The sequence below is a fragment of the Carassius carassius genome, chromosome 18 (assembly GCF_963082965.1).
Source record: "Carassius carassius chromosome 18, fCarCar2.1, whole genome shotgun sequence".
NCBI lineage: Eukaryota > Metazoa > Chordata > Actinopteri > Cypriniformes > Cyprinidae > Carassius > Carassius carassius.
Window position 1 is genome coordinate 3,347,503 of NC_081772.1, and position 13,287 is coordinate 3,360,789.

At 38.4% G+C, this 13,287-nt stretch overlaps 1 protein-coding gene across 1 annotated transcript; it reads left to right on the forward strand.

Annotated features, from left to right (window-relative positions):
- Positions 1-1,877: 1,877 nt before the first annotated feature.
- On the forward strand, positions 1,878-12,729 carry LOC132092119 (transcription factor AP-2-beta-like). Its single transcript, XM_059498206.1, has 7 exons — positions 1,878-2,407; positions 4,546-5,001; positions 6,104-6,158; positions 7,597-7,816; positions 8,107-8,225; positions 8,727-8,868; positions 12,136-12,729. Exons 1-7 carry the CDS (start codon positions 2,327-2,329, stop codon positions 12,431-12,433), a joined length of 1,371 nt encoding a protein of 456 aa, XP_059354189.1. The 5' UTR covers positions 1,878-2,326; the 3' UTR covers positions 12,434-12,729.
- Positions 12,730-13,287: the final 558 nt, after the last annotated feature.

Genomic DNA, 13,287 nt, shown 5'->3' on the forward strand with positions numbered 1-13,287 from the left:
CAATAAAACAGATCTGAAAAAACTGACATGAAACTGTGTCAAGATCAGTGAACTCCGTTGGTCTCACAGTGTGAGGGACAAAAATTTAGTTAGTTGATTTAGTTGGTTTAAATAATTCTGGAAAATATTAGGAGATGTAGCAAAATGTTGACAATACAAATCAACTATTAGTAACAAAATATGAAAACTGTGTATTTCTGGAGACCCAGTGACCTCTTGTGCAGGACGGGGGAATTGTTTCCTTTCTACATGAATAGAAACAGATCAGTGCCCGCAACTGTCTATACTGCAGCATCTCAGTATGCTAGCATGCTTTTAAATATATTAGTCTCCAATTTTTAAATCCATAAGATATAAGTATAAGTTAAATTGAAAGTGATTGTGTTGAATTTCTTACTTAACCAATAATTACAGCACTGAAATTAATTACACTAAATGGAATAAAATAATTTTAATTATTAATAATTTCATAATATAAAAAAATATTCAGCCTACCTTAATTTTAGTTTTTTAATTAATTACAATCATATTTGTTGTTTGTTTGTTAACTTTAGTAATTTTGCTGTTTAATGAATTGTTTGTGTTGCGTAATTGCTTTATTGTTTACATGTTGCAGACAGCAGGCTATTCTAATGGCAGGCTCCCCTTGTGGCAACTTTTGCCCACTTTATGTGAATCAACGTATTTTTTTTTTTTTTTTTTTTTGTAGCTAATACTTTAAGATATTAGAAACTGATAATGAAATAAACCTACCCTAAGAAATATATAGCCTATTTGCAGGAGTAAAACTGTAATAATTAACCCGTTCTCTCCTGCTTAGAACTAGGTTTAGAATTTGCTTCTATTTACTTAGGCCTATTCATTATTTATTTCCAAAGACTTTAGGTTTTTGGGACTTTTTGTAGCTTTTGATTTTGTCTAATGTCTTTGGAGGATTTTTGCATATAGTTTTAAACGCATTTTCGCGGAAATTATGCAAAAATATGGTAAAACGTGTTGGTGAGTTCAAACGTGTTGGTGAGGACCATTCAAATGCTTACATTTTGATAAGCTTACGTTTAAACAACGTGTCAGATCGCATTTCCAAATACATCTTTAAAATAAGTCAAAACAAGGTAAATTAATGTTCGTTTTCATTTGTGTGATGATTCTGCTCATTACAGCAGTGCTGAAAAAAGTTAACAGCAACGCGTTAAGAACGGTTTTGTTCACTGTGATCACATGATTCGCTTTCAGAATCTCTTATTTTATTTTTATTTTATTTGACAATGATGCCTCAGTTCTGATTAGCAATTATGAATCGCTTTGCTGTGTGATTTAATAATTCCTTTAAGAAAAAGTGAGATTTTTTTAAATACTTAGCGACGTCACAATTCATTCCGTTCTATTTTACCGCCTGATCACGTTTAACCCCTTTGTAACTTTCTTAACAGCTTGTCTGAGATAGCAACAGTAACCAAGGGGCGGGGCTTTGAGAGGGTCAGTTACAGGCAGGTGTGTTATTGGAATGAGCACCTCATTGCTTATGGATGTCAGGTATTTTAGAAACAGTGAGTATTACGATACCATGAAGTTTAGTAGCCTACTGTTTGACCTCGTCTCAAAACAAGCTGAAACGTTTTGTTATTCTGTTTCCAGTCAACCTGAAACGAGCTTTTTATTCACTTAGTTTCCAGTGTTTAAGTGGTATGTGTTTAATTGTCCAGCAGGGGGCGCACTGGACTGACTCTCATCACTGCGTCGCTGTAACTGTATCAAAGGCAGCTGTGGTCATCTGACCTCGTTTTCTTGCTGGTATATTTGAGGTAATGTTTGCTTACAGCAATGACGACGATTTGTAGCAAAAACTGAGCGAGCAGAACCCTCGCGTTTCACTTATTCAGCGATTAAACAGTGGGCTAGACTAGAGTTGACCAAGCTATCATCGCCTCAACTGTTTATTGGCTTTGCAAGAATGACTTTTTAAATTATATATCAACGCAATTTATTATTTTAGGTTATGTGGATAATGCTTTTTTATTCCGTTTAAAAAAACGTGCACACACTTTGATTCGGTCCTGAAAAATAGCAGACCGCGTTAAGCGTTCACTTCAAGTGCATCTGATGATGGAGCTGGAGTCTCAGTGAATGCCCCGAAGCAGCTTTACATACAGCTCCAAGTCAACACACTTAACATTAGACATTCACTGTACAGCACACACGCAGACAAACACCGTAAAGGGCAATCGGGAATTTTTCTACGCGCTTTTCGTTTTTAGTGAGAGTGAGAGAGAGAGAGAGAGAGAGAGAGAGAGAGAGAGATTTGAGATCTTCACTCTTCACGTGAATGCACTCGTTATACAGGGATCAGCGCGCGAACATGCTGTGGAAACTGGTGGAAAATGTCAAGTATGAAGATATATACGAGGTAACGAGAAGACAAACTGCATCTGCATCTGTTTTTTTCACTGTATGATTCATATAACGACAAAAATTACGTTGAATTTGTCATGTTTTTGTTTTTTTCTATTAAGTTCTCTTATTGATAGGGGGTCTGTGCTGGTTATTTAAATAAAGGGAGAAAACAAAAAAGGAAACGTTTGATTTAGAAGCATTTTGTCATATTCATAACAGTTGCTTGGTATTTTTGTAGCTTTATATAGTTTTTTTGTGATTTTAGCAGGTTACCTTCCTTTAAAAGTAGCTATTTGCCATGTGTTTAGAGTAAAGTTTTTAATATTATAACTTTACAAAATATTAAATTTGTGGGGGGAAAAAATCTGTAATTGCTTTGTCAAAAAAAGAGCCACATTTAAACGCTCTTTTTACACGTTTATATCGTTGAAAGGTGATATTTAAAGTTCTAAAATCAAAGAAAGAAAAAAGATAATCTCGATGTTTATATGCAGTGAAAAACTTATTGGATTATTTCCTTGAGAGCCTGCCATCGATTTATTAATAAGAGAATCGAGAGGGCGCAGTGTCACGCGTGGGAGTCCCATGGATTTCCCCTGAATAAGCTCGAGCTCGTGGGAGAGACTCATGGTGGTTTTTGGAAAAGCCTCGCTGGATGTCGACCCGAAGAGAGACACATGGCTTTTCTCTCACAGTCACCGTCACGCGTGTAATTAAACACTTCGACCCCAGTCCGTGAAATCGACTATTATACGAGCTGTTTAAAGGAGCACCATTAGTGGAGGACTTCAAACTGTCACTCGGTGCAGAAACCATTTTTTAAAAACCTGTTCATGCTTTTTTTTTTTTTTTTTTTTTTTTTTTTGTAGGGACAGTTTAAACCGCGATGAGTGTTTGTGTAATAGGCTATCGTTATCGTGAAGTTTATGTTTTGCTTATCAAAGACCTTGGCCTGCTTAAACACACATGCATGTGAAACTATGGAGAATATCGAATAACAAGGGCACCATTATGGTTAATGTGGTACAGTGGCTCAAAATAACGCTTTTATAGACTCTAGAAGTAGTGCTTCTTTTTATAATTTTTGTCTAACTGTAGGATATGGTGGAATCTAATTTTGCTATTGTGAGTAAAAGTCTGAATAGTTATGGTGAGTCTGATGATTATTATGCATATTAAAGTATGTGAGTATATAGTGCTTGTGAATGAGGCCTCTATCCATCTGCCTGCTCAAAGCAGCTGATTCCGGCGATTCGTTTGTTCTGGCTGGAGATTAATGGACTGTGTACACACAACAATAACATAAAAGACTACAATAGCAAAAGAAAGAGGTCCGGACCCGTGCATGCCGGACCTCAAACAGAGAGGGGAATAACACAGAGCACGAGTGTTTCCTCCTCCTGAATGAACGTCACTTACAGCAGCAGCGCCTTCACGCTCCGCTGCTCTCCGCTGCTTTAAGTATTCCCGCAATATTAGAGGAGTCGTGAATAACAATTATTCTGAGGAGGTGTAGCGAGGCGCACGGACGGAGCACCGCACTCTGGATCAGAGCGTCGGATCGGGAAGAACAGAACCGAGACCTGGAGGAACAGGGCTGTGTAGAAGTCATTTGAGCTGGGGGAGAAGAAAAAAAAAAGATTTTGCTTTCCTGTGGTCATGAGGAGTTAAGAAAGGAGCGCGTTTTTCTTCAGGCGAGCGTGTGTCGTGCTGTCGCGTGCCCTTCTGCTCTAAACGAGCTCGCTTTTTTCCGTCCAGATGTTAGTGCACACCTATTCCTCCACGGTGAGTCTGAGAACACCTAGAAAAATACTTTCTTGTAGCTGCGTGGTAAAAATGTGGCATGCGGGTTTTGCTTATTGTGTTCCGAGCTTAGGAACTTAAATCCTGCGTTTATACCTTGTTCTAGATACGGTTTAAGTTACTACATGAATCAGTCAGAAAACACAAATATTTTAAAAGCTTTTCTTGGATCACCGAGGGCGTTATAGCCTATAGCTAACATAGCCTTAGTCTTTCCATATCGTTGGATTCGATTCAGTAGCCATTTAAAACATCTAAAAAGTTTAGGCTATTAAAAAAATATAAAAATAGAACACTTAAACAAATGGTTGGTTTGTAATTGTATTTATATTCTTTTCTCGTTTGAAGGACCGCCATGATGGGGTACAGAGCCACAGTTCCAGACTGTCCCAGCTGGGGTCGGTCTCTCAGGGTCCGTACTCCAGCGCTCCGCCGCTCTCTCACACACCTTCCTCGGACTTCCAACCACCGTACTTTCCGCCGCCGTACCAGCCGCTGCCGTATCACCAGAGTCAGGACCCGTACTCACACGTCAGTGACCCTTACTCTCTGAACGCTCTTCACCAGTCCCAGCAGCACCCGTGGGGCTCCCGTCAACGGCAGGACGTGGGCACGGAGAGCGGAGGTTTACTGCCGCAGCCTCGAGCCTCTTTACCGCAGCTCTCGGGTCTGGACCCCCGGCGGGACTACTCGACCATGCGCCGACCGGACGTGCTGCTCCACTCCACGCATCACGGGCTCGAGGCGGGGATGGGAGACGGTCTGTCCCTTCATGGCCTGGCGCACGGCATGGATGATGTGCAGGTTGGTTATGATTTTTATTTTTTTGGCTTTGGAAAATAACCTCATTTTTGGGGATATAAATTCCACAAAGATGTGAAATTAATCGTTTTGAATTTTTATTTTGTGGTTAGAATGACCTAATAATTTTATTTTTAAACGAATTAGCTAATTTCATTTTTTTTATCATGTATTCCTTTATAATATTAGTAGCTCTATATGAAATTATTCTTTATATTTTGGGAGGAGTTTGAAAATGTCTGACCTGTTGACATTTTCTTTAACAAATTACAAACAATTTTACCATATCCTATAGCCTATGAATAAACGGAATCCAGACTCTTTAGCATGCGTATGAATAGTAGCAGTAAATACCCTAAGCTTGTTTGTTATTCGAAACAATATTCTGCTGCATTTTGTTTTTTTGAGTCTACTTTTTACGTCATTAATCATATTTAAATGCATTACAGTTAGGCCTGTGTTGAGGTAAACTGCTGTTAACTTAAAATACTTTTTACAATTGCTAAAAATGAAAACTTCACGAAGCCATCGTCTGCTCGGTTCACATTTCTAACCATGTTTTTTTTTTTATCAATATATCTTTGCACACATCATATCTAATTTCATCAACTGACAGTTTCTGAGTAATCTAAATGTTAAGATAATGCCTGTCTCTGTTCAGCTGACTGGACAATGATTGTCTGGCACTCTTCCCAAAATGATTATAAAACTATAGCTAAAACTGACGAAGGGCCTAACTGAAATCTTATTTTTATTTTAAGATGAGAAAATTAGTTTAAAATGTATTTGTTTTTTAATAGGCTGAATCCAGATTACTTTACGTTTCCGGATAAATTCATTAAGAAAACTTACATGGAAAACTTTAGTTTTGCATGAATTGTTAGTGAAACAACTTAATTAAAAAGCATTATTCAATTGCCAATGTTCACTATTTGGATCTAAGTGTTTTTTTTATTTTTATCCTCGATGGAAATATGCATGTATATGTCAACTGGTGGAATCTTCTGGTATTTTTTCAGAATGTGATTATGCGGAAGTTATCTGAATATTTATAATTGACTGTAGCATTTGTTTAAAAGTTAAATGTTTTCTCATGCCTTTTTAGGTGGAGGACGCGAACAACGGGATGAACATCCTGGATCAGTCAGTTATTAAAAAAGGTAAATGGAGAAAATGGATGCAAAAAAAAAGTACCGATAAAAGAAATCACTTTTCTATGGATTTAGGGCAAAAGGTCATTTCAGGTGAACACACCTGAGCACACCTTTTTACGCATGCGCTGAACCACATTTGTTATTTAAATGATGTCACCTGACTATTCCCTTAACTTTGGACGCTCAGCCAAAGCAAGTGGAATTGGAGGCCATTGAATATTTTTAGAATCATCGCCCTACAGTTATAATCCAACTACGAAGAATTTAGTGTCGTTATAATTATCGACCAATTTAACTTCTATTATAGGCTTCAGTTATTATCAGCTGTCCATTTTCTTGATTAAAACAGTAGGCTAGCACAAATTCCAGATTTATGTAGGCCTATGTCTGTTTTATATTTATTTATATTTTTGGTGTTGGGCGGGAGTCGACACTTAAGCACCACTTTGTGGATAGGCTATAATTTCTCCACGGAGGTTCTGACATATTTACTCTGAGATAAGGCCTTCACACAGTCAGTAAGAGCTCCAGCAACACTCCCTGGGCTCGTGTTAATATTTGTCCGTTATAAGGGACGTTTACCGGTGATTTAGTTAACGGACCACGGCCCTCCCGTCCCAGAATAGACGGCCTTTAAGTGGCCGCAGTGATGGATGGTTTTCTGAGCGCAGATCTCGTGAGCTCGTTTAGAGCTCGTTTATCCCCTGTAGAGATCACCGCGGGCTCGCGCGCTCGTTACCCCATTAGCGCTTAAGTTAGGAGACAGCTTTTGACGGTCAGCTTGTGAGTTTGTGTGTGGAGGGGAGGGGGTGATTTGAAAAATAGGTGGTTAATGTTATTAGTATGTGTCCATCACTGACAGGAAGCTGAGAGGAAAGTGTAGCTAACTGAATTGAAGGGACTTAATCTAAAAATTTATATTTTAATCATGTTGGAAACTGCAAAACATTACTGCACAAATTTAACCATAGCCTATTTTTAACGCCGTTGTTGGCAACATGTTTAGATAAATATATTTAAGAGAAAAAAAATAAAAAATAAAAAAATAAATACCGGCTTCCCGCAGTGTTTGCATTTATGGACCGTCCAGGCTTGCTTTCTATTGTCCGTGGAATTAACGCATGAAAGCAGGAGCACGAGCTGGCAGCTCCGGGGCGCGTGCATGTTGACCTGGGCCAGCCGAGGGCTCGAGCTCACGGCGCTTTCATGTTTCAAGATTTCACATTACATAATATAAACCTATTCTCACAGGCCTGCGCTGTCTGTGACTAGTCTGAGATTTTATTTTGAAATAATAACACCTCTTGTTTTACCGCTATAGCGCCACTTTTCGAAGCAAGTAGCCTACCGTTAGTGATCAAATCGCTTATAATTTCCAGTAAATTTGGGTAGCTCTGTATTAGGCTATAATGACGTAGCTCAGTTTTCTGTGTCTCTCGCACAGTTCCAGTTCCACACAAGAGCGTCGCTTCTCTGATGATGAACAAAGACGGTCTAATCGGCGGGATCACCGTGAACGTCAACGAGGTCTTCTGCTCTGTTCCCGGCCGCTTGTCGCTTCTTAGCTCCACATCCAAATACAAAGTGACGGTTGGCGAGGTCCAGCGGCGCCTTTCTCCGCCAGAGTGCCTCAACGCCTCTCTGCTGGGCGGGGTCCTACGGAGGTGAGAGCACCGATAAATCAGCCAAGAATCCACATTGTGGTGGAGGTCAATGGATTAAAAACAAAAAATTGTACTTTCAATTTACAACTCATAAACAGTAGGCTTATGGCCACATCTGCAATTTCTCACGGGACGTTGATGAGCCTAGGTTGTTGTTTTTTTTAAATATTTTTTAATTAGCATACTCCTGCCAATAACATGTATGATTTAGAATTTTCACTTTTCATGGTGTATCTTTGCTGTCAATCCGTCATGAAACACGTCTCTAATTATGCCCGCGCTATCCTCAGAGCGAAGTCGAAAAATGGCGGGAGATCACTGAGGGAAAAGCTGGAGAAAATCGGCTTGAATTTGCCCGCGGGGAGACGCAAAGCAGCAAATGTCACTTTACTGACGTCTCTAGTAGAAGGTAAAGCAGGACATCTGATTCTTGTTTCTTACTTAGATTTATTATTTTTCAACGTGTTTGGGAATTAAGGCCCTTCAAGTGAGCAAAACAATGGATAATTATAAAGGAAAACAAGTACGGATTTAAAAAACAATAATACAAAAAAATATATTGTTTATAAGTTTAATCATAACTGTACAATTTAAGCCTAAAATGGAAATGTGAATTTAGAATGAACCTCGAACATGTAAAATTAAATTATATTGCCCTGGGAGTCTCTCTAATCTGATTTGTTTTCCTTGCAAATAGTTACCAGATGCAGAAACAGTAAAACGGCTATAAATTTGATATAGCCTAATTATTGTTTCCGGATTCCGCAATCTTTAATTTGCTTAGCTAATAGGCTCTCTCCCTCCAGTTCAGTTGCATGTAGCGCTGTAATTTAGTATAAAAATAGGCTATTTTAAGCGAAGACTTGGAGTAATTCCGTTTTACCATATTTTGTTTATTTTTAATTTCCAGGAGAAGCTGTTCATTTGGCTCGCGACTTCGGCTACATTTGTGAAACTGAATTTCCCACAAAAGCCGTGTCTGAATACCTGAACAGACAGCACACAGATCCAAACGAACTGCACTCGCGAAAGAATATGCTGCTCGCCACAAAGTACGTACACAACGTGTTACAATGTTTGTGTGTGCGTGTGTGTGTTTAACTATCGTTGCATTCATTGGAAGCTGGTGGTGTAACAACTTGCCTCCCTCATCTGAACAAATGTGTAGCCACATTTCGAGGTTAATGTTGAATCCATCACGGATTGTCGTTTTGATAGCTGTCCGCTTAGTGCCTGGTGCGCTCTGACACGTTTAGCTGGTTTCTAATGAGGCAGTTCAGGTCCAGCAGAAACACGCGTCTCTTATCCATCTCAGCCTGGCACCGAGCTAGAAACTCATTATATTTAAGTGAAATGTTTCAAGTCTTAAAGTGCCAGCTTTCCCCTTGAAGTTTTGCCTAAGGTCATCCCTCCTCCCTCGCCTCTCCTTTCACAGTCTGTCTGTCAAAGTCCCGTCAGTCAGCGCGCACCCGCACCCCTGCCCCCCGCCCTTGCACGCGCCTCGGGCACTCGCGTTCTGTCGCTCTGGAATGAGACAGAGGCGCGCTGCGCTCTCCCGAGTGGACAACAAGACTGTTTATGGCTCTGAGATGCGAATGTGGGTCAAAATCTGACAAGTTCAGACAACTGCAGATGCCACAGCAGGGCTCTGCAACGCTGCCAGTTGGAGGCCTTTGAACTGTTCTGTCACAAATGACCTTTTAAAGATTGAAGTATGATCGTTTGCTCAGATTTGAGATTACATTGCACCTTAAAATAATAATTATTACGAACAGGATGCAAGTAGTTTTGGGTGCATGATATGAAAAAGTTGTTTTCCTTCATTTGAGAAATTATGACTTAATTGATTTCAAATTTACCTTGCAAGTTTCAGATAATTATCTGAATTACATTGCTGATTATATCATTATTGGATGTTTACTGATCACAGTATTCATGAGATTCAGATACTGTACACAGGCAGTTTCAGAGAAACATGGAGGTCAAATGTTTAGAGGTCATTTTGTAGGATATGTCAGGCAATCTGGGAACATGGCTAAAGTATTTGTCTATATGATTCCACAAAGCAAGGAAAGCATGCATATTGAGAGCACTGCCTCTTTCACGGAGTGAAATATGCTGAGAACAGAATATTCCCCAGTAGTAACAGATAAAGAAACTCTCCCAGTAGACTGAAAGTTAAATTGATGGCTTTATTCTAATTGACAGGCTTTGGTCTCAGAAGCAGAAATATGCAGGCTTTTGCTCAAGTTCTGTATCTCTTTTCTTTATGTGTATGGACAGTGAACACTGGAGAGTTTCATGTAAAGTATATGTCAGCCTTTTTTTGAAACTGTAAGAATATTTTTGGAGACCTTTTGCTTGCAGTGTGAAAGGGGGATGAGAAACATGCATTTTACCCATGATTCCCAGGGACGCCACTGAGCTACTTAACTATTGCAAGCTTGAACCTGTCAGAGCACCTGTTATCTAAGTGTTTTCTATTACTCAAGATAATTAAGAGCAACTTGAGCAATAACATCATCATTATGTGAGACACTGAGAAGAACAAACATGGGTGTGATATGAACTAAGGATTTTGTAATATTTTGGTTTACTTTTTGATCTGTGAGAGCCTAATATATCAGCAGTTTTCATTTAACATTTTTTTCTTTTAATAATGTTCAAATGCTAAAGTCACAGTGATTTATGAAGGTTTCCAGAGTCGCTATGCAGTGGCTTTGATTTTATTCAAGAGATCTTTATAATCAATATTTCACACTAAGATAAAAGAATATGTAGATTTATACATAAGGAAATAAGAATATCTATGGCAGTAAGTTGACAGTTCTTTTCAGCTTCTTTGGTAGGCAGAAAGGCTTTTTTAATGGAATCATGGTTCATGTATTTTCCATTTGATTGTTTAATTCAACTTATGACTTAAATTCATTTCTTAAAAAATGAATGCTGTAATCCATGAGCGAGCAGGCCGCATTTCTTTAACTGATACCAGAAGATCAAGCACGTCCTTCTGATGCATGTTCGGATAAATGTGAATGAAGAATTTGTCATGCTTGATGTGCCATGAAAAAACATCATGACATTTTCTGATTGGATCAAAGCTGTGTAGATGGTAAAGGAATCAGATAGGACACAGTTAAACTGATCCTGAAACCCACCTGACTAGTCTTGCTATAGGCACAGCATGTCTAGACCCCACACTGTCCCATTAGCAGACTGTTGGCATGTTAAGTCAAAGTTGTTTTCCTAAGGAATAAAATATATTTCCTCCGGTCACCTTGTGCAAACAGCATGAGACAAGCAACAGTAAACACAGCAATATCCACAATATAGACAGAAAATGAACAGTTTATGGTACAAACAATGTTATCAGGCAGCATATATGAATTTTAACGCATAATTGCATTGTTGAAAAGAGCATTAACTTTTACATACACTACTATGTAATTGTGATACATAAGTAATTTTAGGTTAAGTCAGTGTAATTGATTGTCGTAAAATATACTATATATATATATATATATATATATATATATATATATATATATATATTATAGTGTATCGCTGAATGCGCGCATTTGTTGCTACCATAAAGCAATATGCCCTCCTCGCAGAATTTCGTAGCAGCTGACCAAAACTCCCAGAAAAGATGTTTGTGAAAGAAATAAAAGCCATTCGCCCTATTAAATGGCATTGTAACACCAGAATGATTTTGAAACTAAAAACATACATTTGTTTTAATATTTGTACTCTCCAATAAACACCACATTGCCCCCTGTGGCCAACACTTCTGGAAAGAGTTAGTTGTTTTAATTAGAAATTGTGTATTTTCTGTGATAATGGAAACAATCAAAATTCTGAGCTTCATTTGTCTTTAGTGCAAATATTTGTGGATCAGTCCATCACAGATGTTACATTCATTGTATGGTCTATGACAAAGATTCACAATAAAACTTATACTGTAATCACAGCAATTTGTTCTCAGTCCTATTATACATATGAAGATTACAAGTCAAATCATAGGTGTTTTTTTTTCTTTTCTTTTTTTTGCAGTGATGATGTAGAAGAACCATTTTAAGTTCTTCAAAGAGCCTTTCAGTGAACAGTTCTTTAAAGAACCATTTTTTCTTAGTGTGTAGAACATTGAAAAAAAATCTAAAGAACCTTTGTTGCAATAGAAAGGTTCTGTGGATTCTAAATGTTCTTCATGGAACCCTCAATGGCAATAAAGAACAATTTTGTAATTTTGGTTGTAATTCTTTGGATTGATAATGGAAAATTCTTGGTTTCATCTCTGTCTTTTTTCCTTCTCTTCTCAGGCAATTATGTAAGGAGTTCACAGACCTGTTAGCTCAAGATCGCACTCCATTAGGAAACTCTCGGCCTACATCCATCCTGGATCCAGGAATCCAGAGCTGCCTGTCACACTTTAGCTTCATCACACACGGTTTTGGTTCTCCGGCCATCTGCGCCGCCCTCACAGCTTTGCAGAATTACCTGACTGAAGCCCTTAAAAGCCTCGACAAGATGTTCCTGAACAACCCCACTCCCAACCGACACACACCTGCAGACGGCTCCAAAGGAGCTGGAGAGAAAGAGGAAAAACACAGGAAATGAATTGTGGAAATATGATATCAAGGAAGGAGAGTCATTGGAGATGTTCAGAGATTTTAGTTTTATGACACTGCGTTTTACATTTTGGATTGAAGATGGAGAGTGGACAACAGATCATGGGAAATGAAAGGAACAATACCATAAAATAGACTGGAAGACACGAGTCTGCTGTGAGACGTTCAACATCTTAATCTCATTCATGTGCAAGTGTGAAAATATTCAAGGAGTGTTTGTGAGTGTGATTTTGTGTATCAAAAGAATGAAAATTTTACATTATGTTAGACGCAGGCAGTCCTTTACACACATGCCCGTGAATCAGTATAATGGCCAGCACACAGCAGCACAGGTTTGTTAGGATGCTGGTGGAGACACTATCAACTACTATATTTAATTACTTATTATACAAAATTATAGGTGCACATCTGCAATATTAAGTACATTCCATTCAACCTTCACCAAATTCCATTCACCAAACTACACCCACAGTAAAACAATCATCTGTCCCTAAAAGTAAAAATGGTTTTTAAGTGAAAAATTTGCTCCACATAGATTTAAAAGAGACAGAATATTCAAATATGAGATTTTATTGCATTTAGTAACACATGTGGTGCATTTAAATGGAATGTTATCCAAAAAGAGGCTGTAAATGTGCAACTATTTGTGCTACAACAAAGCATAATGCTATTTATGGTTTAGTCCATCATGTGACATCTATGACAGATTCACCATCTGACAGCCCATTACATACACACATACTTTACATAAACACAGCAATTCATTAGAATCTAAGTTCTCAGTCTGAGATTTAACATATTCTTTAAAGCACCTTGGGCGATATTCAGAATAGGATGAATGAA